Source organism: Uloborus diversus, chromosome 10 (assembly GCF_026930045.1).
Source record: "Uloborus diversus isolate 005 chromosome 10, Udiv.v.3.1, whole genome shotgun sequence".
Classification (NCBI taxonomy): domain Eukaryota; kingdom Metazoa; phylum Arthropoda; class Arachnida; order Araneae; family Uloboridae; genus Uloborus; species Uloborus diversus.
Genome location: NC_072740.1, coordinates 73,131,672 through 73,157,477, shown reverse-complemented (window position 1 = coordinate 73,157,477; position 25,806 = coordinate 73,131,672). Strand labels below are relative to the sequence as shown.

Sequence of the window (25,806 nt, the reverse complement as noted above, 5' to 3'; positions counted from 1 at the left end):
TACACACTCTATTTTTTTTTTTTTTTTTTTTTTTTTTTTTTTTACCATTTAAGCTGTGAATCCTATAGCGCTGAAACAGATATTAAAGCTTAAAAAAATGTTTCAACATCGAAATTTGCCGCCCCTAAAATCTGCCGCCTAGGTCGCCTACCCCAAGAGCCGGGCCTGCTCTTATACTAACTGCCGTGGGAAGGTAAAAGGGTATCTACAAATTTTACTTTACTTTAACTTACACTTTAATTTTTAGTATCTACAAATTTTTATTTATTTTTTTTTATTTATTTATTTATTTATTTATTTTTTTTTTTTTTTTTTGCATTTTTGTCAATTATTGTTCTTAAGCTTTATTGTACAAGCTTGCTTATTTGGTTTCTCCTGAAAAATAATGTCAAGGTGGCACATTTCCTGCGCGGGAAATAAATGTTTACATGCATTTTTATCAAAACAGCAATAGTCACTATGTCTCAGCATTGAACTAGGGCAACGATATATCAACCTTTTTATCCATCTATTTGTCTATCAATAGACTCATGAACACACACACACACTTCCGAAAGTTGTAGGTTAATTTTTATTATTTGACTTCATACAAATGTAATTTTAGCGTTTCGCAAAACAAGAAAAAAAAAAAAAAAGAACAGTATCTAAATACTATAATAAAGCATTGCCGGCAATTATTTGCTTTGAGTTCTTTTTGCAAGGCTCTGATTGCAAATTAAACCATAAAAGAAAAAATATAATAATCATAATATCGCCTTGCTTCAGCACTTGTACCACGAACTCAAACAAAAAAAATCATCTGACAGCTGACACTTGTGGGTAGAGTTAAACGGTTCACAGTGGGACCTCTCTTTTGCGCGAAGAGCAAACAACGACACATCCTCCCCCTTCCCTCTTTTATTATTCAATAACATAAAAAATATTATAAAAGAGGATGAACTGCAGAACCCACAAACACCTTTAAAAATAAAAGCAGAAGGAAATTACGTTTTTTTGCAAGTGCCAAGTTTGGCTAAACATCGCTTTTTGAAAAGGATCTTTTTTTCATTCTGTTGCAAAGCTGTTTATTGAAGCACGTACGTTTATACCGTGAAACCCAGATTTTACTCCCCCTGAAACTACGTTTTTCCCGCATTAAGCGTTTTTCGTCGGGTCCCATCATCAGTTTTGCTGCTATGTGTTTCCCTCAGTTTACGTTTTCCCGTATTTTACGTTCTAACTCAGTCCCTTGAGAAACGTAAAATCGGAGTTTCACTGTAGTAGATAATGGTAAACAAAGATTAAATCATCTTTTAAACTAAAAAACTTAACGCGCGTTTTGTTCTTAAATTTCAAAAGTGCTCTGTTTTTTAAGCTCAATTTCTCTCTGTTGTCTACAAAATGTCATATAGAAAATTTTAATTAAATCGGACATAAATTTTGTGACATGGTGCTTTTTACCATTTATGATAAACATAAAACTTTTGAAACTTAGAAGTTAGAAACTAAATTACTTTATAAGCTAATCGATCTAAGCGCAATGCGGAAGATCGGTACAGATCGAAAAACGAATAGTCGAAATTACTATAACGAAAAACTTGATTCGGAGATCATAAAGTCTAGAAGACTTTGTATGGAATTATGGCATCATAAAAGAAAAAACTTGAATGCTGAATGCATTCAGAAAATGCAGAATAATTGAGAGTTGCGAGCAAGAACAAGTGCAAAAAGAATAGAGCTACAATTTGAATTGTTTCCTCGCATCCATTACTGAATTTTATTGTGTTAATTCAAAAAATAATGAAATATACATATATTTAAAAAATGATAAACATTTATTTTGCCCATATCTGTGTTAAACATCAACCCCATTTCCTCTCTGATTGCAATGCTGAAGTATTACAATGTATTTTGGGAGGAAAGAAATCTCAACATCAGTTAAAAATCATACAAAGTGATCCCGGTGAAAACACTAAAGAAGAAGCTGTCTGGGGGGGGGGGCATGACAAAAGAAGGAATTTTTCAACCATGTTTACGAACAATAGTGTTTTGAAGCTTCCTTTTATTATTACATATAATTATTACCTTGTGCACGTTTTTACATAAACATCATATAATGAAGTGTCATTACAAAACTTAGTTATTTCTCATATTATTTAAACCTTCTTTCCATATTTATTATTTTTTATATCGTTAAACACTGTTTTTTCCCTTACAAAAAGAAAAGATTAAAAAAAAGAAAAAATCACCCAGGGAGAAAAATTAAATGTATATAAATCGATGGATAGATAGATGTGTGTGTTACACATGTGTGCATATATTTATGTATGTAAAGCTGAAATGTATGCTGATAAGCACACTAAGCATACATATGTTAGTATGCTTATCAATATACATTACTGCTTTTATATCTGAAGCATTTATGCAAAAATATGTTCTAATATCAATTAAAAGAAATAAATAGCGAAACGCTATTAATATCCCATTTACTATAGAGTACTTTGGCGACATTAGTCACATTTATAGCGCCAATTCTATTAAAAAAAAAAAAAAAACTGCCAACGAGTTTGAAGCGTACACAAGAGGTGTTCGCAAGCTAATTACCACTTGGTGGGGAGGCGGTTTAGTTACGTCCCATCGAGTTTCTGGGGGAAAGGGGGAGACAAATCTCCCCCAACCTTCCAAATGCCAGGTAATTACTGCTAGAACTGAATAGGCTCCATGTTAATTGAGCGACCCCAAAGCAGCTGGCGGCGTCATGATACCTAGTTTTCACGAGGGGCCAACTTCTACTGCAACAAGGTCAATAGATGATCAAAACGTGTCACTGACTTCCCAATAAAATGATCTGTTTTTTTTTTTTTTTTTTTTTCTCAATCTTGAGTTTCAGTGTTAATTATGATTGATATCTTGTCAAAGCTATTGAATCGTTTAATTGATTTCATTCTGACAACGTGTCAAAAATGTCTGAAAGTTCTTCATGTTTAGATGACGTGACGCGTGAATAGTTATCGATCACCTCGGAAACTGATTAATTAATAATTAAAAGTAAAATAGTGATAGTTAATTCCATTTTTCAACACAATTTCACCGCTATTTTTCCCTCAAATTATTATCTTTATGCATAGTATTTTTTTTTCATTTATCTTGCAGAAATATCATTCAGCATAGATGTATGATTTGCATGATATCATATTACAGTAACTTTATTTGTATTGAATATATGCTTGGCGATTTTTGTGATAGTGAACAGAGGAAAAACTCTGGAAAAGAAAATACCAAATTAGAATTTTTTTTTTTTTTTTTTAATGAGATGCTTGCTGAGACGCCCCAATATGAGGTCACATTCCCAAAAAATTCTTATCCAGCAAATTTTGTCAACCGATTCGAGAGATTTGGAGACATAATTTCAAAATCGGAAATTTTAAATGCCTGAATGCCCATTTTCATTACATTTGCGTACCCGTATTTAATCATTCGATGAAATTTGGAGTTTTATTCGGCATTCTCATTTTGAGAGTTTTAGCCTTCAAAACAATTTTTGTTAGAGGCACCCCTGAATGCTTAATTTTCAGGGTTTCCATCAGCTAATTTCCAAACTGTTGAATCCTTCTCATAAAGATAAGACAAATCATGTCGGACACTTTTGAACTTACTAAATAATTACAATCAATTATTCATATTTTCCTTTTCATTATCCATTTTATTGTGCATTATCAATAATCAATATGCTGTAGATAAGTAATTTGTGAAGAGCTTAAAAATGTTTCATTTTGGAAAAAGAAGGGGAATATTATATTAGGTGTTTCAGCTTCAAGTCATTACGAGTTGAAATGTGATTTTAAGATCGTGCTGAAAAGCCGCAATAATTTAAAATATTAGTAAACTTATTCCTTTCATATAAAAAGAGTTATAACAATGCAACACTTTTGCGAAAGCAAAAACTCTCCTTTAAAATATCCTTTTTAATTTATGTCCCAACATTTTTAATTGTTCATATTCTCCACTCTGTCACAGACATTTCGGAACTAAAATTAACAATTACATTGAATTTTTCATTGAATATTTTAGGAAGTCTAAGTAGCATATTGCAGTGGGCAGGTGAACGGCAGTATCTGCAAAAATGAGTTTTCGAGATATTTGAAGGAACGCATTTTGAATTCAATTCTAATTATATAGAGAAATGTTGGAATTAGACTTTTTTTCACGCTTTTTTTTTCAGCGGAAACCAAATATGCAAGCTTGTACAATAAAGCTAACGAACAATAGACGACAAAAATGCAAAAAATCAAAAATTGGCTTATTTGTCCATTTTAGTTACACTCCGTGAGTAAAAGGGTGGTCAACATATATTTTTTAAATAATTATAAATTACTTTTGTATGAACCATTGATTCATGATTATGTACAAATAAGCGGAAAATCAATTAAAAAAAATGTGACAAATTTGCAGTAGTTGTAGTTATTTAAATTGATAAGAAAATTCAAAGTATCGACATAATTTGTTATGTTATCATGAGAGTGACCGAAACAAATTATTATTTATACTGTTTGAGTGAAAAAATACGTTTCTAAAAGCATTACGGCATATATATTTCTATACATTCCCCTGGTCCTACCAGTCATATTCAGTTTTTAAAAAAAATTATTACCTGACAGAAGCAATAAAAGAAGTTTTTACTGTTTTCTGGCTAAAATTGACCACGTAATAGCAATTTAGAATGCATGGATAAAAAAATTAAATATTTCATCTGCATAGTTATTAAAAAATCATCCTTATCCTCATATATTTTACAACCAATGATCGAGTAACGCGCCTGACGTCTTCAACAATGAAACTCACACCACGGCATGATAATTTGATAATATGTTTCGGTAATCTTTACAATGCAGGGAAAGGCTTCATTGTGACAAGGCTGAACTGGATCCGGTAACTGAACTGTTTTACTCGTATGCTAAATAAAATCCATTTCCAATGTGGCTCCGTAAGCGCTCTCCCGCGGGCAAGAAAAGATCGCCTAATATTGTTATTCCAAGAGCCTCTAAGTTTAAGGTCTTGTTTAAGAAGTTAGTGTGTGGAGAGTATTTTAAAAAATATGATTGATAACAAGTAGTGAGTCTGTGGAAATTCTTTAGTCACCATTGGCCGGTAGCAGCAAATTCATTTGGTAGCCACTTTTGAAAAGTCTACCCTTATTTACTCATAGTTTTATAAGCAATACTGTTTTTTAATTGTTAAAATTGCTGATCTAAATGCGTTAATTAAAGCGAGTAAATCGTTTTCAATAAATTAGTTTATAAACGCAGCCTTTTGATTTTGGTGGTAAGGATTGTATGAATTATTTTATGCCTTTTGTCCACGTTAAGTTCAATATGATTTTGTGGTTGCAATCGGGTGGCTATTGACAGATGATTTTTTAAGCGTCATTTTGTCACCCTGTAGCAGGTAGTGACTTCTACTTTTGTCTTTTAATTAGTATGATCAGGGAGCTACAGAAGAAGGGTTTACGTTTCGTAACATTTATACAAATCTACTAATTGACTTAAAAGATATAAACTAAAAATTCTTTCCTGGATGGAAAGTATATGTTTAATAGGAGCTACGTGCCTACCTCTAACATTTAGAAATTGGCTATTACAACACAATAAGGAGATATTGTTAATTCGGAACTTTTAGTTGCTTTTAATAATTTCAGAAATATTTATTTTATTTTATTTTGATTACTTTCAAAGTTTCAGCATTAAGTTTACAGACATAACCTCTAAATTGTACACTTGATGGAAAACCGTGAAATAACTAATAGGAAACTCTAACTCACAGCATTATTCCGTGAAATATGCTTTCCGACTTAGTGAATCGTGCGGAAGCAGTTTTTAGTAAATATTTGGAGCAAATGAAATTAAACGGGGAATTTGACTATACAAAAAGACATACTTATATTTTGGAAGCCATAAGATCAGGAAAACGGCGCAGTATTCCGAAAAGTTTGGATCAAATTTTCATCCAGTACTTGACTAATAACATGAAATGCTTAGTTTGATGATGACACAATGAAAATAAAGAAGAGGTTTTTTTTAGTATTAAAACCAGCTCAATCCATGAATTTTCAAAAGTTTTTTTTCATTTGTAATTTGATACTTCTTGGTTGATACATACTATCTCGCTGCAAAGCAATTTAGAACGAATCCTTCTCAATGAAGTTGAGAACCAATGCCAGAAGCCAGTTTCATTTCAAAACTAGATCAATCCATGATGCTCTTACAGAACAGGCACTGTAAAAACGTACAGGTAAAATCAACAACATTATCAAAATGAATTGACCCAGCAACTCTTATCAAAATGAATTGCCCCATCAAATCTGCTTTTACGGGCTAATACATGGCGTAAAATTGAGATGATATATGAATTTTAATTAGTACTTGAAAGGAAAATGGAAAAAGATCTCGATTTATTTCAAAACCAACTGAATCAAAATCATTTTTATCTGCAAATAGTTAGACTATAGGGCCGTGCATAGAGAGGGGCGATGTGAGAGAGTGCAATAAACTAAGTTTTTGTAGTCTTGCAATTCATTTTTGTATTTTTTTATATTGTTCTTTTTAAAATATAGTTTCTTAAATGCTAATACATTATAAGTATAATTCCATCTTTTTATGGCACGCATAGATTTCTAACTACATATTCAATTACGTAATAGTTAATGTTAAAATGTTCGGTATTTTCCCATTAAACTCCTACTATTCTGTGTTGGGGGGGGGGGGGGCAGAAAATATTCGCCCAGGTGCCGTCTTTCCTTCGGACAGTTCTGGTTAGACAATACTGCTAATTTGAAAGACAGAAATGAAGTCGCAGACAAACAGACAAAATGCTATTCGAACAATTCCTTTGAAAAAATCAAAAAGGCAGAGAGAAATGTTTTCTGTCTGTCCTGTAAAAATTAAAAAAAAAAAAAAAAATGATTGAAATTGTTCCGTCGCTAAACGCCTCAAATATTCAATCAATAATTGGGTAAAATTTTTGCACGGAAAGCTGGATAAGGGGTCATTGTTTTAAGTTATTCAATTCTTAGGGTAATCTGGAAATTAGAAAAAAAAAATACTTTTTTTGTAGGGTTGTGGGCTCTTGGAATAGTTCATCGGAAGACCCTGTTATGGGTAAGGGAGTAGATGGCTCTGAGAGGGCCATAGATCTTTATTGAGGACTAATAAACTGACTAGGACTAGTCTAGCTGGGCCCAGTGCCTGTTGCTGTCGTCACACTTATATTTTTGTTCCTATTGCTTAAAACTTTCATTTTCCTTCATTGTTTAATATAAACTCGATAAAAGTTTTAGCATTTATGGCTCGTAAAAGGCTAGGTAGAAACTTAATTCAATAGAATCGCTTCACTGATTTTAAGGATCTCAAGTCGAATGTTATCGCATAAAAAACCTGCTTCTCGAACGAGTTCTATAATTAGATATTTCAAAAAGAATTGAAGCAAATGATTTGAACGATTTTTTGAAGCTAGATCCGTATATAGATAGCACTATTGCTGTAATTTATGCATGCCTTATGGCATTTTTTTCCCTTAACTAAAATCATTTTGTTCTACAATTTAAATAATTGGCTATTGGACTTTCTAAGTAATTGTCTGATGCATTATTTACAAAATGAATGCATCATAAATTATAAGGCTGCGGATATGTAGTAAATATATATTAGATACATAAGATTTCCTGAGACAAGAAATGTTTTGAGGAGGTAATTTGTAAAATTGGATTAAGAAAATTAAATCATTTTTGCATCAACCAAATTTATTTTTGTTTTCGTTCTTCTTTTTTAAATTTTTTTATGTGCAAAAGACTATATAGCATGATTCAAAAAAAGTCCAAAGATGGAGTCAAACCCCAATTTACGTGTTTCGGTGTAACAAAATACTCCTTGTTCAATGCAGAAAACCTATTAGCTTCCGACGCTAATTAGAAGTCATAAAAAACCACAAGGGGAAAAAAAAAGCTCTACAGCAAAAAAGTGGGTCCTTGTGACCCCTGAGTCAGTATTTTTGAAAATGCGTGCTTTAATAACGTTGATCTCGTCACTTTCAATTACAAAAGGTTGATTGCAAAAATTTTTCATTGAGAATTTTATGGTAGATTAAAAAATAAATAAATAAATAATGAAAAAAAAAAAAAAGCTGCAATTTTGAGATCTCGAATTCGAGTTACGTTTTTTGCAATCACGAAACTTGCGATAGGACTCTACGCGTTGTGTTTCTTGTCTCTACTATAATGGCATTATCGCAACTATAATTTAAATTCACGACGTCAAAAATTGAAATGAATGCCGGGGGTTGGATGTTATGCACTGGATACTGGATGTTGTGTGCTGGGTACTGTTTTCGCGTTAAAAAGCATTGTGTAAAGTCGAGAAGATAGTTTATAAATAAATCAATTCCGAGGACGCCTGCATCATACGCGTTGAAAAATAAAATCAAAGGACGTACGTCATTCAACGGTCCAAGTGAAAGCAATAAGCAATTCGTGATTGCTCAAAAAAAAGAAATATAATTAAACATCTTTATAAAAAGCAAACTTATCGCTATCGAAACAGTCATATCTTGGTAGTTGAAGTGAAAAAAAGACCAACCTTTCAAGAATCAGCTGATCGTGATCGCCTGAGGATAAAGTGTTTTAAAAATCATAATCCAAAGAAAAGGCAAATACTGATGTCTGATACAGTTTAAGATACAGTACTGATACAGTCTAATACAAGTTTTAATGCTAAAATCATGCAAAAAGTTAATGCGAAGAAAAAAAAAATAGGAATGAGTTTATATGCATTGCTTGCAATAAAACGGCTCAGGGGAAAATATCTACTCAGAAATAAATATACCTGCTTGCAACAAACGTAAGAGAAAATAAAATGAATTTGAGATTGTAAAAAAAAAGATAATTTCAGTAGCAAAACCAATGAGTGAAAGGGTAGAGTAAGGTGGGGGTAAAATAGGTCACGTTTCAACTATGTTCACTTTCAAGGTTATGGTATTTTGAAATTGGATTTTTTTTTTTTTTTAAATTGTATCTTGACATTACATTCTTTCAGAATAGTTTTATGTAAGTTTAACTTTCTCTTTTGAGTTATAAATTAGTTAAACTGAAGTTGAAAAGTTCTAACCCATTTTCTCCCTATGCTGCGGAAAAAGTTTCTATGGGGTAAAATAGGTTATAATGAAAATTGATGCCCAGTTGCTACTTTTACTGCATTGCAGTAGAAAAAGAAGGCCTATTACACATTCTGGTATATATATTTTTAAAAAATTGAATTTTAAAGTAATATTGGTCACGACTATGGCAAAAAAACTCTTATAAAACTTCTACAGCAGCAATCTTTTCTATGTTGTCAGTCAGTGGCGCACACAGGAATGTCTCAAATAGGGGGTCCAGAATCGAAGGTTCACCATTTTCACACACCCAAAAATATTCTTTTGATTTTATAGGTTGTCGGGAAACATTAAAAAAAAATTATTGGACATTTACTTAGAAATAAGCAATAAAATAAATTTATAAATAAAAAATATTGCTTGCTGGGTAACTAAAATACCCAGTAAGCACAAGAATGAATTTATTTACTTTTCTTATCGTTAAAAATTAAAACAGCGAAGCAAAATCGTCATTCTAGAACAATTTATGTTCACATACAGATCGATTTTGTAGGGGAAGAAAGGAAATATTTTTTTTTCATTGATTAAATCTAAAATTATTGCTACCCGTTGCTTAAAATTATTTTACGTACTAAATACATAGGATTATAGTCAGTTAAAAAAACACAAAGGGTCCGGACCCCTTGGACCCTCCCCTTTTGTGCGCCACTGTTGTCAGTGTTTTGTTTTCTTTTTAAAACATAATAGTCCCCGATGTTTGATTTAATTACATGCTCCACGCGTATGTCATCAAGATCAGCATGAACCACCAAATCTTTTTATTGTCATTTTCATTTGTATTCAACTATATTACCCATTTTTCAGTCAAAAGTTCCAGGTTAGTCTTGATCTACGGCTCTCAGATAGCACAATTTAAGAACCACTGTCTGTAAGAATCAGGCAGTTTACGGCATTTGTGATTGTTGACATTTTTAATTTTTCTTATTTTCACATATGTTGTTCCTTATCATGAATGTAATGTTTGTGCAAAATATGAGCTTTGTCTGCCTTACCGTTTTTGGGAAATTAATTTTTTTAATTTGGGGGGCGTGGCCCATTTTTGCGTGTTTTTCAAATTTGCAGATTTTAAAGTTCTTGGTGCTTTAAGCGCCTCTATAACGACATGGATTTTTAAATTCTATACTATTATATGGTCTTCGTAGATACTATTACAGCTGTTAAATCGGTGTCACTACGAGGGCGACGGCCACAAACTCCGTTTAAAAATGACCGAAAATGAATTTTTTTACTACATTCAATGCGAATTTTCTCAAAGCGCCTTCATGATGACACTAACGTTTTTACATAAATTCCTAGCTACACTTGCATACATCAAAAATATGTAATAAAATTGCTGTCACTATAAGGGCGCCAGAAGATATTGGAACTTGTATGTGATAAATTTCACAAAAATGTAAATGTTTAAAATTTAACTACTACTCTGGCCCTCATAGCAGAGATCTGAAACTAATTAAGTTTGATAACCAACATGTTCGTCTAACATATGAACTAAAAAATCGGTGTCACTCCTATTATTTTCGGAAATATAATCATTCAAAATAAGTATGTTATGGAGTTATTTAAAAGAAGACTTTTCTAACTCGAATGGCATTTTGCACTATTTGTTTTAAACTTTAATATAAAATTACAGTAGTGACACCTAAAATAATATGTTTCTAATGCTTTTTATATAAAAAAAAGCTTTATAAAAAGCATTAGAAACACAGTAAATCGATATAAGTACAGATGGACGTATTGTGTAATGTGCACTATAGGCTAAAATAGTCGTACTAATATTCATATTTTTTCAATCATACTAATTTTTTATCTGTTATTTATATTAAAAGTGCAACTATTTATAACATAATGTCTTAAATAGTTATGAACATAATGTATTATATAGCGACCATTCAGAATCTGAAACATAATTTGAGGATGATGTAGATTAAATCAAAGAAAATAGAAAGCATCAAATCAACCAGTTTCAGAAATACGGTCAACTCTTGTTGAAATCTGGTAATTTTGTAGCATAAAAGCACGGGAAAACATGGTATCCTGGAGAAATAGTAGAAGTTGACCATTTGTAAGTAAAAGTCAAATGCATGTTAAGAAGGATTAGAATAAATAAATTTATTTGACCGGAAAAAAGGCGAGTATTGGTATGATAATCTAAGCATATTAGATCCACCTGAACCTATATCAAAACGAGCATTTTCTATTCAAGATAAAGACGCTCTTACTGCCAAAAGCTATTTATGTTAAACGTTCCTTCTTTGTAATAAATTGAAAGTAAATAGGGTTAAAAACACTATCTGGGTGTGATAAAAAATTAAATTAACAAAATACATAAATAAGTAAAATAAATTTAAAAAAATAATGAAAATAAATGAAAAAAAAACACAACAACATACTCACTTCGAATGATTATATTTCCAAAAGTAGTAGGAGTGACACTAATTTTATTAAGGCAAATGTTAGACAAACATGTTGGTTATTAAGCTTAATTAGTTTCAGATCTCTGCTATGAGGGGGCTAGTTGTATTCAAATTAGCAAATGGTCAACTTCTACTACTTCTCCGTGATACCATGTTTTCCCAAGCTTTAGTGCTACAAAATTACCAGACATCAATAAGAGATGACCGTCTTTCTGAAACTGGGTGATTTGATTTTTTTATGTTTTCTTTGTTTTAGTCTACGTCATCCTCAAATTATGTTTCAGATTCTGAATGCTCGCTAAATGATACATTATGTTCATAACTATTTAAGACATTATGTTATTAATAGTTGTATTTTTAATATGAATAACAGATTAAAAAATTAGTATGATTGAAAAAATATGAATATTAGTACGACTATTTTTGCCTATAATGCACATTACACAATACGTCCATCTGTACCTGTATCGATTTACTGTGTTTCTAATGCTTTTTATAAAGCTTTTTTTTTATATATAAAAAAGCATTAGAAACACATTATTTTTGGTGTCACTACTGTAATTTCATATTAAAGTTTAAAACAAATTGTGCAAAAATGCCATTTGAATTAGAAAAGTCTTTTTTTAAATAAACTCCATAACATACTAATTTTGAATGATTATATTTCCGAAAATGATAGGAGTGACACCGATTTTTTTAGTTCATATGTTAGACGAACATGTTGGTTATCAAACTTAAATTTTAAACATTTGCATTTTTGTGAAATTTATCACATACAATTTCCAATATCTTCTGGTGCCCTTATAATGACAGCAATTTTATTACATATTTTTGATGTATGCAAGTGTAGCTAGGAATTTATGTAAAAACGTTGGTGTCATCATGAAGGCGCTTTGAGAAAAATTGACATTGAATGTAGTAAAAAAAAATTCATTTTCGGTCATTTTTAAACGGAGTTTGTGGCCGTCGTCCTCGTAGGTGACACCGATTTGACAGCTGTAATAGTATCTAAGAAGACCATATAATAGTATAGAATTTAAAAATCCATGTCATTATAGGGGCGCTTAAAGCACCAAGAACTTTAAAATCTGCAAATTTGAAAAACACGCAAAAATGGGCCACGCCCCCCAAATTAAAAAAATTAATTTCCCAAAAACGGTAAGGCAGACAAAGCTCATATTTTGCACAAACATTACATTCATGATAAGGAACAACATATGTGAAAATAAGAAAAATTAAAAATTGTCAACAATCACAACCTGCCTGATCCTTACAGACAATGTCTCTTAAACCTTTGATCAATAATGCGTATAATATAAATTTAGCTCTACAATTGAATCGATGAGTCAGAAAACCAATCATCACCTTTGTTTAAAAACCAGCAAATGACTAGTTTTTTGGACTCATCGATTCAACTGTTTTGGGACATGTTCTTTGAACTGTAAGGAAGTTCGGAATAAACACTTAACGTAGCTGATGAAGACTCCTGCGATAATTTTGTATTCTAAAAAAGCAGTGGACCTTAACTTCTAACTTAACATTATTTAAACAATTTGTGACAAAATCTGGACAAAAATGATTTCATTGTGAGGATTAAAAATTTAATTTAAAAAAAAAAATATTATTTTAAGATATTCTTTATTTGAAACAATTGAAAAATTAAATACAGAAAATAAATAACTAATATTGTTTAAATATAGAAAAAAGAACACCATACTGCACTATGCTCTAAAAGGAAAAAAAAAAGGGGGGGGGGGACAATCAGCTTATCTCGAGTCATTTTACCCCACCTTAGAAAAAATGAAACTAAAAAAAAAAAAAAAAAAAACGTGTTTTAATATGTTTCTTACCTAATTGACCTAAGATTATTCCTCAGAGATTTGAATCTGAGAAAATACTTAAAGTTTGGACTTTGATTTAATAAATTTTGAAACTATAAGAAGCTGGTATTGGGTATGTGTGTTTGGCCTACTACAATGCAGAGCGTATAAAGTACTTTGCATGCGCTGCCATGCTTATTAAAACTGACATTTTTTAAAATGAAAAACCTTGCCAATATATATTGGTTGAAAAAATATCAGTTTCAGTTGTAATTGAACTGAGATAGTGATTAATTTTACCTCACTTGACACAATACAATACCGGATTTGTTTTTTGTTTTTTTTTTTTTTTTTTAAATTTTTTTCTTTTAACTAGAGATTTTTCTTGACACGGTAGATTCTTCAAATGGCACTTTTGAGATTTCGATGACCGTGTAAAGTTTTCTTATCACAAAGATTCATATATTAAAGACTGGGCAAAAAGCAGAAAAAAAGTAATCTCTCGTCAAAATGATTAGTTGAAAAATACGATCTAATCACCCTAATTCTCTCATGAAAACGAACATATGCAAACATTAGATCTAATAACCCGTAGCTGAAATCTCCCATTAAACGAAGTTTCAAGAGCCAAAACGCAATCTAATCGCCCACGGTTAATTTACCTATCAAAACGATTAGTTGCAAAATGTGTCTATTTGTCTTCAGTCTATTCTGCCATACAGAAGTATCAAATACGCCGTTTGTGAACAGTCCCTGATTTTATGTTTGCTTTATATGTGCACATACATATATATGTGTGTGTATGTACTCACATATATCCCAAATACATTTGTTATACGAACCCTGAAAGCACTCAGGTATGAAAGCAGATGGGGAAAAGGACACTTTCCGATAGGAGGGGAGTTTAGTAGAAGGTGAGTATCATTAATTAAGAAATAAATAAACTCTGTCACATCAATGGAGACCGAAAGCAAATCATTTGCTTTTTTTATTAATGCATCTTTTCAATGCTCTTTTGACTGGCACAAAAAGGTAAGAGCTTGTTTGGGGGAAAAAAGGAAGAGTTTGCTGCAGGAAATGAAAGATAGGGGAAATGGTATCTTCGTTTTTAGAATGGGATTTGATTTATTTAGCTTCTTTTGCGGTTTGATTCGGGGGTTGCCTTTGAAAATGGGAATTTTTTTTCTTTTCTTGTTGATTGAATCCGTTTTGCTGTGGAAGCTGATTATAGGAAAGTAAGGATTTTCTCTTTTTGTTCCTTGGGAGTTAAATGAAATTTGAGAGCTCAAATTTATCAATTGTTTTTTACAGGATTTGTTACATCTTTAGGCTGAATTTTGAGTAACATGATGATCATTTTTTGTAATATCATTTTCTGCATGTATGTTTTATCGTTTTTAAATTAATTTTGCTGATATTTAGAAATAAGGACTTCGTTGTTCCTCTGTAGTTGAATGAAGTTTGATAGTCCAAATTTATCAGTTTTTTACAGGATTTATTGCATCTTTAGGCTGAATTTTTTGTGATATGATAATCATTTTTTGCAATGTCATTCTCGGCAGTTATTTTCATCGTTTATAAATTAATATTAGCTGATAATCGGAAAGTAAGGACTTCGTTGTTCTTTCGCAGTTAAATGAAACTCGAAAGCTCAAATTTATCACATGTTTTTTACAGGATTTGTTGCACTTTTAGGCTGAATTTTTAGAAAAAATGATAATCATTTTCAGAAATAGTATTTTCTGCAGGTATGTTTCATCGATTTTAAATTAATATATTTAGCTAACTGAAATTTGAAGGCTTAAATTTATCATTCGTTTTTAACTGGATTTATTAAATCTCTACGTTGAATTTTGAGGAATATAAATATAATTTTTGAAGGGTATATCATGGAGGTATATTTTATTGTTTTTGAATTAGTAGAAATCAGATATTTCAGATGAATATGTTTGACATCAGTCAGTATTTGTATACCGTAACTCAATTCCTTTTGCTTACGAATTCTTCATGTATAACATGCTTCGAAAATATGTATTAAAACCTTATGAGCTCATGTATTCGTTACAGCATGATAGGGAAAGCAATACAGTAATACCCGGATTTAATAAATGAAACAAAAATAACTTTTTGAGAAAAAAAAAAAACTCCCGGTTTTTACATGGACAATCTTTCTCTCATCAGACAATGCTACTTGTGGATTATATCTCAGAAAGTTCGGTACAAATCTTCGCTTGTTGAAAAATTTAAGAGTTCTTTTTTTTTTCTTGAAAGTGTTGTTGTGCTGTGAATGGTTGCCTACCCTATAAACAGTTCTTTATGGCATGTGTGTACTGTGGAAGTTGGACCTCACACCAAATTACGGTACAGTTGGAAAAGTGAAGCAGCGCACCCCAAATTGCCAGCCCTGCCACATAATGACAACAACAACAACAACAGCAACATAACAGCGAATTTTCGTCCGAAAAACTTTCATTTAAGCAACAGTGGCATAGCAAATTTTCTGTTGTCCAGGTATCATTAAAGTCTCTGCCACTGGGGCACTCTTTTTAAATGCCAGCAAGGAGAAAGAATGCAGTCGATCTGAAATTACCCAAATATATATATATATATATATATATATATATATATATATATATATATATATATATATATATATATATATATTCAAAATCTAAATAACGGACCGTTACGATTTTAAAGACATTCTTGTCACGGCAAAGACTTGAAGTTCCCTGTCATTACGTTCGAATCTTTTCGGGCACAAAGAAGAAATAATCACAGATGCAAAGAAAATTACAGCCTTTTCCAGAAATTGCTGCTATAAAATTGCTGAAAACGTTCGAATTCCGTAAGTTTTTATCCTTTCCCCCTTTTTTTTTTTCAATTATATTACTCCTTATTATTCCTTTTTATACTTGAAGATTACGGAGAACTATTTCGGTCTATAGGCGCCACATTGTGTTTAACTCTGGAGTCCAGGCTAAACAAGTCGTTACCACTTTCTTGGAGCCCACGAAAAAAACCACATTTTTCCTTACAAATTAGTTCAGTTGAAGGACTTCATCATTAATGCAACTTGTGCTGTGAGATTGTGGTGGTCTGATATTGTCACGACCGAACCCATAACAGTTGCTAAGTGCCCCCCCCCCCTCTTTGGAATTTCTATTAGCTAGCAAGATTTCTTTGTTAGTAAGTAATGGAGGGGGTGAAGTTATGAATGAGTGTAAATAACAATTTTAAGTTCTCAGAAAACGTTTCTCTTCAAATTAAAACATTGGTGTATTCTTACATTTCGTCACTAAAAAGACGAATGGATGTATTTCACTTTTAAGGATTTTGCAGAAAAGCGATTTAAAGATTTCCAGTTCACTGTATCGCTTGGGATCCGCCACCAGTGTGAGGGGCAGTAAGTTTTTTACTATTTATTGTAGAGATACGTCCATTGGTCATAGTATAAAATCGACTTTGGACATTTCAGTGGTGGTCATAACTAAATTTTCGATATTTTTTGAGGTACTCCCATTCGTCTTTTTAGCGACGATTTAACACGTAGTTCAGTAACGTTAATGACAGTATTTTTTTTTTAATGTTAATATTTTTAAAACTCAATTTTATGTTTTAGTAGCAATTAAAAAATTAATTTTTTGATAAACTACTTTTTTTGGTTTACAAAAATGGGGTGACAAGACAAAAAAGAAGGAATGGCCACTAATAAATGTGCTTCTACTAGCCATTGGCGACAAGAAAAATTTCCCGATCTCTTGATCTTATCTTCTATTCACTTTCTACTTTATTTTAAAAAATTGTATTTTCACATTGAGTGATTATACAGACTTCAATTAGTTAAATGAGGTTAAACTCTAGGGAAAACTTGATAATTAAGATTTTTAGGATTTAAGTTACAAATTGATTTAAATCAGTGACTTTTTGAAAAATCAATTGATTCAAGTGCCTGATATAAATCAATTGATTTAAACCACTGACACCTTGATTAGTAACATAATGACTAATGTACATGAAATGTACATAGGTGAATGTACATAAACGAATGAAATGTACATAATGACTAATGTAAACATAGTGACTAATGTACGATATAATTCATTCGATAATGACTAATGTACGATATAATTCATTCGATAGTTTTATCATGAGTTAAAGCTGCATTTTTTTTTTTTTTTTTTGACTTTCTTTGAATTATTTGTTAAAAAAATGAATAATTCATTTTTTTATCCAAGTCTTCATTTGATAGCTTTCACGTACTGAAAAAAGGCATAATTGTTTAACGTTCAAAATAATGCAGTCGAACTCGCTAAAAACAGGGACCGCGATATTTGCTCGTTATAACAGACTGGTTGTCAAATACGGATTCGTGACAATGAAATCATAAAAATTAAAACACTTGATTTGTTAAATTTTAATTTCTATACAGTAAAAATTAAGTAAGTTAATTTTTTTTTAACATCTTATTTTCTTTCTTACGTTATTGTTTTTCGAAAATTACTCTGGCTTCGAAAATATTTTGATGAATTTCTGCTCATCATCATCGGTGGCACTTTTATTTATTTATATATTTTTCATCTGCATTAGTTTGAATTAGAGCTATATATATATATTGTTTAATGTAAAAATGCCTTTTTCGCCATTTTTGGGGGTACTTCACGTGTGATGGTAAAACTATCACTTTATTTTCCAAGAGGAATTTTTTGAACAATGCCACTCAAGTCTAACGACCACCGTCTTTTAAGACACTAACTACATAACCTGAATTAAAAGTTGAAAGAACTGGCCCAAGGTAGCAATTATCATTTCTCATTTATTTTTGAATACAAGAATGCCTATCTGCTGTGCAAGATTTTTTTTTTTTTTTTTTTTGAGAACAACTTTCGTTTTATATCATCGCCTCTCAGCACTTACGGTAATTCCTGACCTTAGATGTCTCACTGTTGCTCTGAGGCGAGGATATATTTTATTTTCTGCATGGACCTCTATAAAGAATTTTCAAAAGTATCCGAACCCCATTTAAATTTACTTGCCAGCCTCTGCTTTACATACTAAAATACCCTACGTTGGATATTTTACAGTATAAGTTTTAAACATATCTGCATGTCCAATGAATATATTTTCGCGCAAAAGCAGTACCTGCGTTCCGGCATCAAATCACCCCTGGTGTATATATACAGGGGCGTGCGCAGAAATTTTGGGGCCCATCACAAATGACATTTAAGGGCCAGTGTTTACCCCTAGATCCCTACATATATTTCACCCCTTATTTTAAAATCTTCGGGCGCCTTCAGGTTCGGACCCGGGCTAACAGGTATCCCTTCTCCCCCCTCTACCGCCCCTGCTCTTGTGCCTCGAAAGCAGCCCGACTCTGTCTCTTTGACTTCGATTCCGCAGCCTTACAGTATGACTTCCAAAATTATCATTAATGATTTTAAAATCGCCGACTAATAACCACATAGTTATAATCAAGAGATTGTTTTCAACTAACAGTCTTCCACCACATTGCTCAAGAAACTTTCTTTGAAAGCTAAAGATTCTAATAAGATACGTTAACATAATTTACTTTCTTCTGGGTTCTGAATAAAATAATTACAAAAGCAACGCTAAAACTATGCACTATGGAAATGCATACGAGCAGAATGTAATAAACGCTGTCTATATTGCACATCCGAAGATATGTTCCTAAATTTGATTAATGTCTTCCATTTATTTTCCAAATGACAACCCAAAGTATACGGAAGGCAACAGGATGTGTTGGAAACTCGGAGCATGGCTTTTGTGCTTAAATGAGACATCAGCGGCACAGTTGCCTTGAGGGTAGATGGCATCTCTTCCATTACAGTCCATAACCAGGTGCACCATGATTTATTCCTTTACCTTGTGTTCCCCCGGTCCGATCTGCGGTTGCTATGGCTACGCCAAATATTAACCAAGAGCGGTAAATGACACTTAGAAAATATTAAAGATCTATTTCCTAACTAAAAATGTTATTTTTGAAACTATATTTTATTTATTTATTTATTTTTCTGAGCGGGGAAGGGTTAGCCGAAATGCAATTCTCTAAGTACTGTGAATTAAATAAATTTATCACCTGCACGTTTTTTAAAAATTAAGATTAATATATTAGGAGTCTTTATCAGGGCTACGGAGTCGGAGTCGAACTGATTTTGGAGAAAAGAAGTCGGAGTTTGGAGTCGAAGGCTTTAATTTCCATGAGTCGGAGTCGGTCATTTTCCCCGGTCGGAGTCGGTCAAGTCTTCCGCTCTGTCGGAACTTGAAGAGTCGGAGTCAGACTAGTTTTGGGGTAAAGGAGTCAGAGTCGAAGAACATTTACTTTCTAGCGAATTTAAAAAGGAAAAGTTATACAAAAAAAAAAAAAAAAATTATAACGGATTCTGAACGGGGTCGTCCTTGATTTGTACAAAGACAAAGAGAGGCTCATTCAGTGTTACAGATGTCGAAATTGGGCATATATGAAGTCTGTTCAAGTGTAGAAAAAGGAGATAAAAATTTATATACATTTTCTAATTAATTATTTCCTGCAGGAATCTAATAATTGATTATTTCTTGCAGGAAGCTTAAAACAAAAGTGAGCACATGTTTTGTAGTTCAATTTGTAATTTTAACTTCCCTTTCCTTTACCTGTTCTCTATAATTTGTTGAATTACACCTAGAAAACTCATTGTTTTGTATGAATGTCCTATTTTACCCAACAGTTTCTCCAAAATGAGGACTCGTTTTTTTTTTTTTTTTTGAAGAATATTTACATTTTCCTAATACATTTTTTGAGCAAACAATATTGTTTTCTGATGGTCTAAGAACTATTTTTAAAAAATAATCGATTAAGTTTTGTTTTTCTTTTACGTATTTTATTTCACAGGTCAAAACGTAAAAACTTTCTCGTTTTGGACGCATAACTATGAAGCGCCTTTTACAAACTAATACATTATAATTATCTCATGTAAATACTGTGTGATTAGAACGCGTATTTAACCATCTCAAAAATTATTTGTTAAAAATCATAATTTTATAGGTGGTGCATAGAAAAGGTGGCATAATTTTATAGGTGATACAGCCTAGTTACATAAGCGGCTGCAACTTGTGGTTTGCAGCAGTGTTACTCGTGATAAGTAGGGTCTGGTGGGGTAAAGTGGTCATAAAATCGTAGATTTTCAACTTAGGTGGATATTAAATACAATAAATTCTTTAAACACTTCAACTTTTTTTGTTGTTATTTTACATTGCATTATTAAAGAACACAATACATAGAATTTCAGGAAAAATTATATTGATTTAAGTAGTTTTATAACAGTTTCATTTCCCTATGTATTTATGACCACTTTACCCCATGGGGTGGGGGAAAGTGGTCATAGTATGGGGTAAAGTGGTCATAGTTAAAAATAGATGCAAAACCGTTATAAATAACTGTAACATTTGTATGTTTCGGTTATTTTTATAGTTACAAGTATATGCACGAGTGTATGCGGGTATACATGATCATGTATACGTGATTACCTACAGTATACATGTCTACGCGAGTATATACGCGTATAAACGAACATCATATGAGTGTATGCACTTGTATCTCGAGTTTATACATGCATACCTGAGTATATGCGTGTATAGTATACATATATGCGCATATATAGGTATACATACATATACGGGTATACACGAGTTATTTCGTGGATACATCCAGTTCGTGTTTGGTACATGTCTACTGACATACATACATATGGAAGTAACGAGTATACAAGTATGTTTACGTGTAAACACCATTATGTACCAGTATAGATGTATATACGTTCATTTACGTGTATATCAGTACATGTATGTATACACGGGTATATCCCCTAATACACATGTATGCTTACAGAGTGAATTCAAACTCTGGGGCTAAAATCGAAGGGGTGTGAGAAGGGAGGATACGAAGCAAAGAATCATAATGAACTTATGGTCGCTGACGCGCTACATGCACAGTAAGCCAGAAACTGATGGATGCAAAACAGGCCACAAATTTGTTACACAAAGATGATTTTACTTGACCGGCTGGTGGCGAGATGGTTAGGCGCTGGCTTTGTATGTCTGTGGGGATGACGGTCGGTGGATTTTCGAGATGCAGAAAATTATCATGTCGTGTGATTATGCGGCATGTAAATGATCCCTAGGGTATTCGTTTGGCTTAGAAATCCCTAGGCAAAATTAAAGTTCTAGTGCAATTTCACATCAAAGAGAGCCCAGGTGCCTCCCCCAGGTGAAAACTGGGCGTTAAAAAAAAAAAAAAAAAAAAAAAACTATAGTGACATGCATCAGCACCTTAATGGTGACACAGAAAGACTGATGCATTGTAGGGGAGCGCACTAGGCCTGGTTATGGCCCAGACGCCTCTTCAGGTGGGACTCTTATACACCTCCATTGGAAAAAAAAAAGATGATTTTAACCAACATTTTAGTTTTTAAGAAATATTTAGAGTAGATGTTAAAGTTACGGCCTGTAGTAGTTCTAATACACGCATCGCAACAAAGGCACAGCGACTGATGAAAGTTTTTCAAAAGTCTCATTGTTGCAACAGAGAGTTCTTTGTGATTGCGACGCATGTATTACAGAGGCCGGCCCCAAATTTCATCAATCTCTTTAACACTTTCGAAGACCTAAAATGTTGCGTAAAATTGTATTTGTGTAATAAATTTGAGACCTGTTTTGAATCCCTCAAGTTCTGACTTTGCGTGCATGTAGCGCGTCAGCGTTGTGTTTGTGACCATATGTTTCTTATGATTCTTGCTTGTTCTACTCCCTTCTTACATCTTTTAAGAATTTTCCCAAGAGTTTAAATTCACCCTGTATACATGTATATCATATGCTTGTGTGTAAGTGCCTACTCGAGTTTTGAGTACGTACGCGTATATACATGTCTACCTGAGTATATAAGTGTTCGTATATATACGAGTATAAGCGGGTATATACGTGTATAGTCGAACGTATATCTTTATAGACAAAAAATACTTGCAGATATCCATATACTACACGTTTATTGGTGCATTTATGTGAATACGTATATATACGTGCCTACACGAGTATATGCGTATGCATACGCATACACTGGTATATTTAATCCTTTTTACTGTAAAAACAATACATATTAAGTGAAATTGATATTTCATTTATGTCTGCCTCATACTTAAAGATTATGTGACATCAGAAGGACAATGTTCGTTAAGCCTAATATTATGACCACTTTACCCCATCTTACTTAAATTGTTCTAAAAAATCAACCAAAATAGATTCAGCTAACTACTAATGAGTAAGAGTTCTTGAGACAAGTAGGAAGCTTCCTGTGCAGTCAATCTGTTCATAATTCTAACAAACAAAATTTTCCAAGAATGTCAAAAGAGGTGTTTAGATTTTGAAACTTTTCATATTCACACAAATTATTTTATTTTACCAAATAAAATTTTGCCAGTTGTGAAATTTTGTATTCAAAATGCAGTTTCTAACTGCCCTATCGTAAAATAAAATTTTCACATTCATTCGAGCATTTATTTCCAAGCTATAGCCATTTATTTGACGTATGACCACTTTACCCCATTGACCACTTTCCCCCACCAGACCCTATCTAAAAAATGTACTTTGTTGATTTCCTCATATAAATAGGAAACTTTCGTCTTTCTTCTCTTCATATTTTATTTATTTGCTATTTTTTCTTTTTTTGCAAAAAAAAGTATATTTCTAAATGTAAAAGTGTTGGAAAAATCTGCGTTAAATTAAGGGAAACATTTGTTTAGGGTCTCCCCATAAAATAAGAACAATATGTACTAATAAAGGACATCAACAGCTCCTAAATGGGGACAGGAACCAACCCCTTTAAATCCATGCTGGAATAATAACATTAGTCTCTAAATACCGCCAATAGTTCCTCTAAAACCCCTCATTGGAATATAGATAACAGTCCCTTAAAATCTAATCTATAATAAGATCGCATGTCCTGAAGCTCCACTTTAGATTATGGGCAACAGTTCCAAAAACATCTTCATTAAAACTAAGGTTACAATGCGAAAATAACGTCAATGTTCCTGTTAAACTCATTATCAGCGTAAGGATACTTCCACATATTCCATTACAATAGGAACAACAATCGCTAAAAATTCCCATTTGAAAATGTACAAGTCTTTAAAATTCTCATTCAAGTATTGGAAGCATGTACTAAAATTTAAATAAAATAGATCACTCATTGGCCGTCTGTAGCAAATAAATGAAAAAAAATTACTATAAAGGATTGTGTAATTCGTGTACTATCTATGAGGCCTCAAAGTTTGAGCTAAAATAAACTATGCCTCTTTTTATTAAGAAGCTTCAAAGAAATATGCCTTATAAAAAACAATAGGGTTTTCGAATGGTATAAAAATTAAAATTGTGCGATGTTTTTTTTTAACTTTTCTGTTAGCAAAAGTATATTAGTTGACTATTTAATCAACACCTCTGTTAATTAATGCATTAATTAAAGCCGCCGTTAGTTTAAGCTCTAAAATTAGGCACATGAATTAGACACAGCACGATGAATTCCCTGGAAATCTTGTAGTATTGATGATACCAGTAACTTTCAAGTTCCAGTTCCTTCCAAGGTAAGTGTTTAAAAGTCGTTCTCAGTGTTTTAATGCACCAACACAATTTCCTTACCTCGGTATTAAGCAGCAAACGCAATTCCTAACATAGAATGAATGCAAAAAAAGTAAGCAAATAATCTATATAAATAAAACAAAGACTATATATATGTGTACATGTTCCCTTATACAAATCCATAGTTTACGTCGGATCTCGACCAAATTCGGCAGGGAGGTGTTGGACACTCGAGAAGGAACGTAGGAGGGTTTTCGAGCTCCAAAAAAGAACCGAACCGTTCGAATTTATTTTAGGACCCGAAAATGTCATTAAATGGCTCTTTCTCCCCGAAATAATTATCCGATTTTCTTGATTTAGGTCCCGTTCGAAAGCCCGCGAAAAATCCCCCTAAAATTGATTAACTTCCTTCGAACTTCAAAAAAAAAAAAAAAAGCGCCTAACGGAACTCCTACATCGAATCGAAAATTTATCTTTTGCCAACGAGCTCAATTTAAATTAGTGTGAATAAAATTATTTTTGATCTATTGTCATTTTTTATCGACTTATCGACTGTGAACAAATAAAATTCTTGCTTTTTGCTTTGAAGTAAAACTTTTACTTTTTATTATTTTTTGGCCATTTATCTTTTTTTTTTTTTTTGGACTGCCAGCAGATGATAATCAAGGATATTAGTTGTATTAATGAAGGGTTGCGTTTAATTTGTTTGGACTTAATTTACAGTACTTTTGTTTTTATTTCTCTAATTGAAGCCTAATTGTTGAACACGCATCACTTGACAAAACTTTCATGTTCGAGGTGGACCGTGCAAAGCCGGGGCTACGCAGCTAGTAATAAATAAATAAAAGCATTTGAAATTTGAAAAAAAAAATAAATAAGAATAACATTAAGAATACAAAACTGTTTACTTGAGGTTAAGAAAACGGTTGTAGGTATAACGTAATATCTAATATGCTGAAATCAATGGTTAATGCATCATACAGTTATGGAGACAGGTGGATTTAGAAGGTTCTCTCAAAATGATTACAGATTACAAATTAACCGCAGTAATCTCGATGATTGATTTGCTCATTTCGCAAATCAAGCCATTTCGGCAAATAAAGTTTGGGGCAATTAACACCATTAGTTTAGATTTTTTTCACAACAGAAAATCAAATATTAACTTTGAAGTGATGACGTAAAGCTCTAAATGTGAAAATAGGTCCAAAATGGCCTATTTTACCCCACTCTACCCTATTTCAGTATAACAAGTAACTATTAAAATGTTGAACTACTGGTTCCGATTATTACTTGAAAGTGATTTTCATTCTTTGCAATGCAATAAAGATGAAGTAGACTTGCCTGTAAAATTAGATCTCCTTCCATTAGCATCTCCGAAGAGTACAATATGTCTCGTGGTTTAACATCAGGAATTTGAGGCTCTTTTTCCCTTCTCAAAGCTACTGCAAAAAAAATAAGAATTGGTTAAAGAAGATTAAAAACAATAAGTATAACAACAAATATGCTGCATTGCTGCATGAAATAAAGACATGATTATCACACACACACACAAACATATATATTTACAAATATAAATGCATGCAAACATTTGAATATGGAAATTTTTAAAACGGGAATTTAAAAAAAATCTCGAGAAATAAGAGACCAATTGAGGCAGTAAGAAGTGAAAGAGGTGTAAGTGCCATAATTGAAATTTTGGAGAAAACCAGTATAAATAGTAGGGTAACCTCTCCTCTGCTTTCGGCCAAGAGATGGTAGTAGTAGCTTTCGTG

General features: G+C 32.3%; 1 protein-coding gene across 1 annotated transcript in view; it reads right to left on the bottom strand.

The window, feature by feature from the left end:
• The window catches only part of LOC129231378 (aryl hydrocarbon receptor protein 1-like), a 198,980-nt gene that overhangs the window by 34,731 nt on the left and 138,443 nt on the right, over positions 1 to 25,806 (bottom strand). Inside the window, exon 3 of the mRNA XM_054865675.1 lies at positions 25,376 to 25,476. Within this exon, the coding sequence (XP_054721650.1) occupies positions 25,376 to 25,476 (101 nt within the window). The remainder of the gene's footprint in view (positions 1 to 25,375; positions 25,477 to 25,806) is intronic.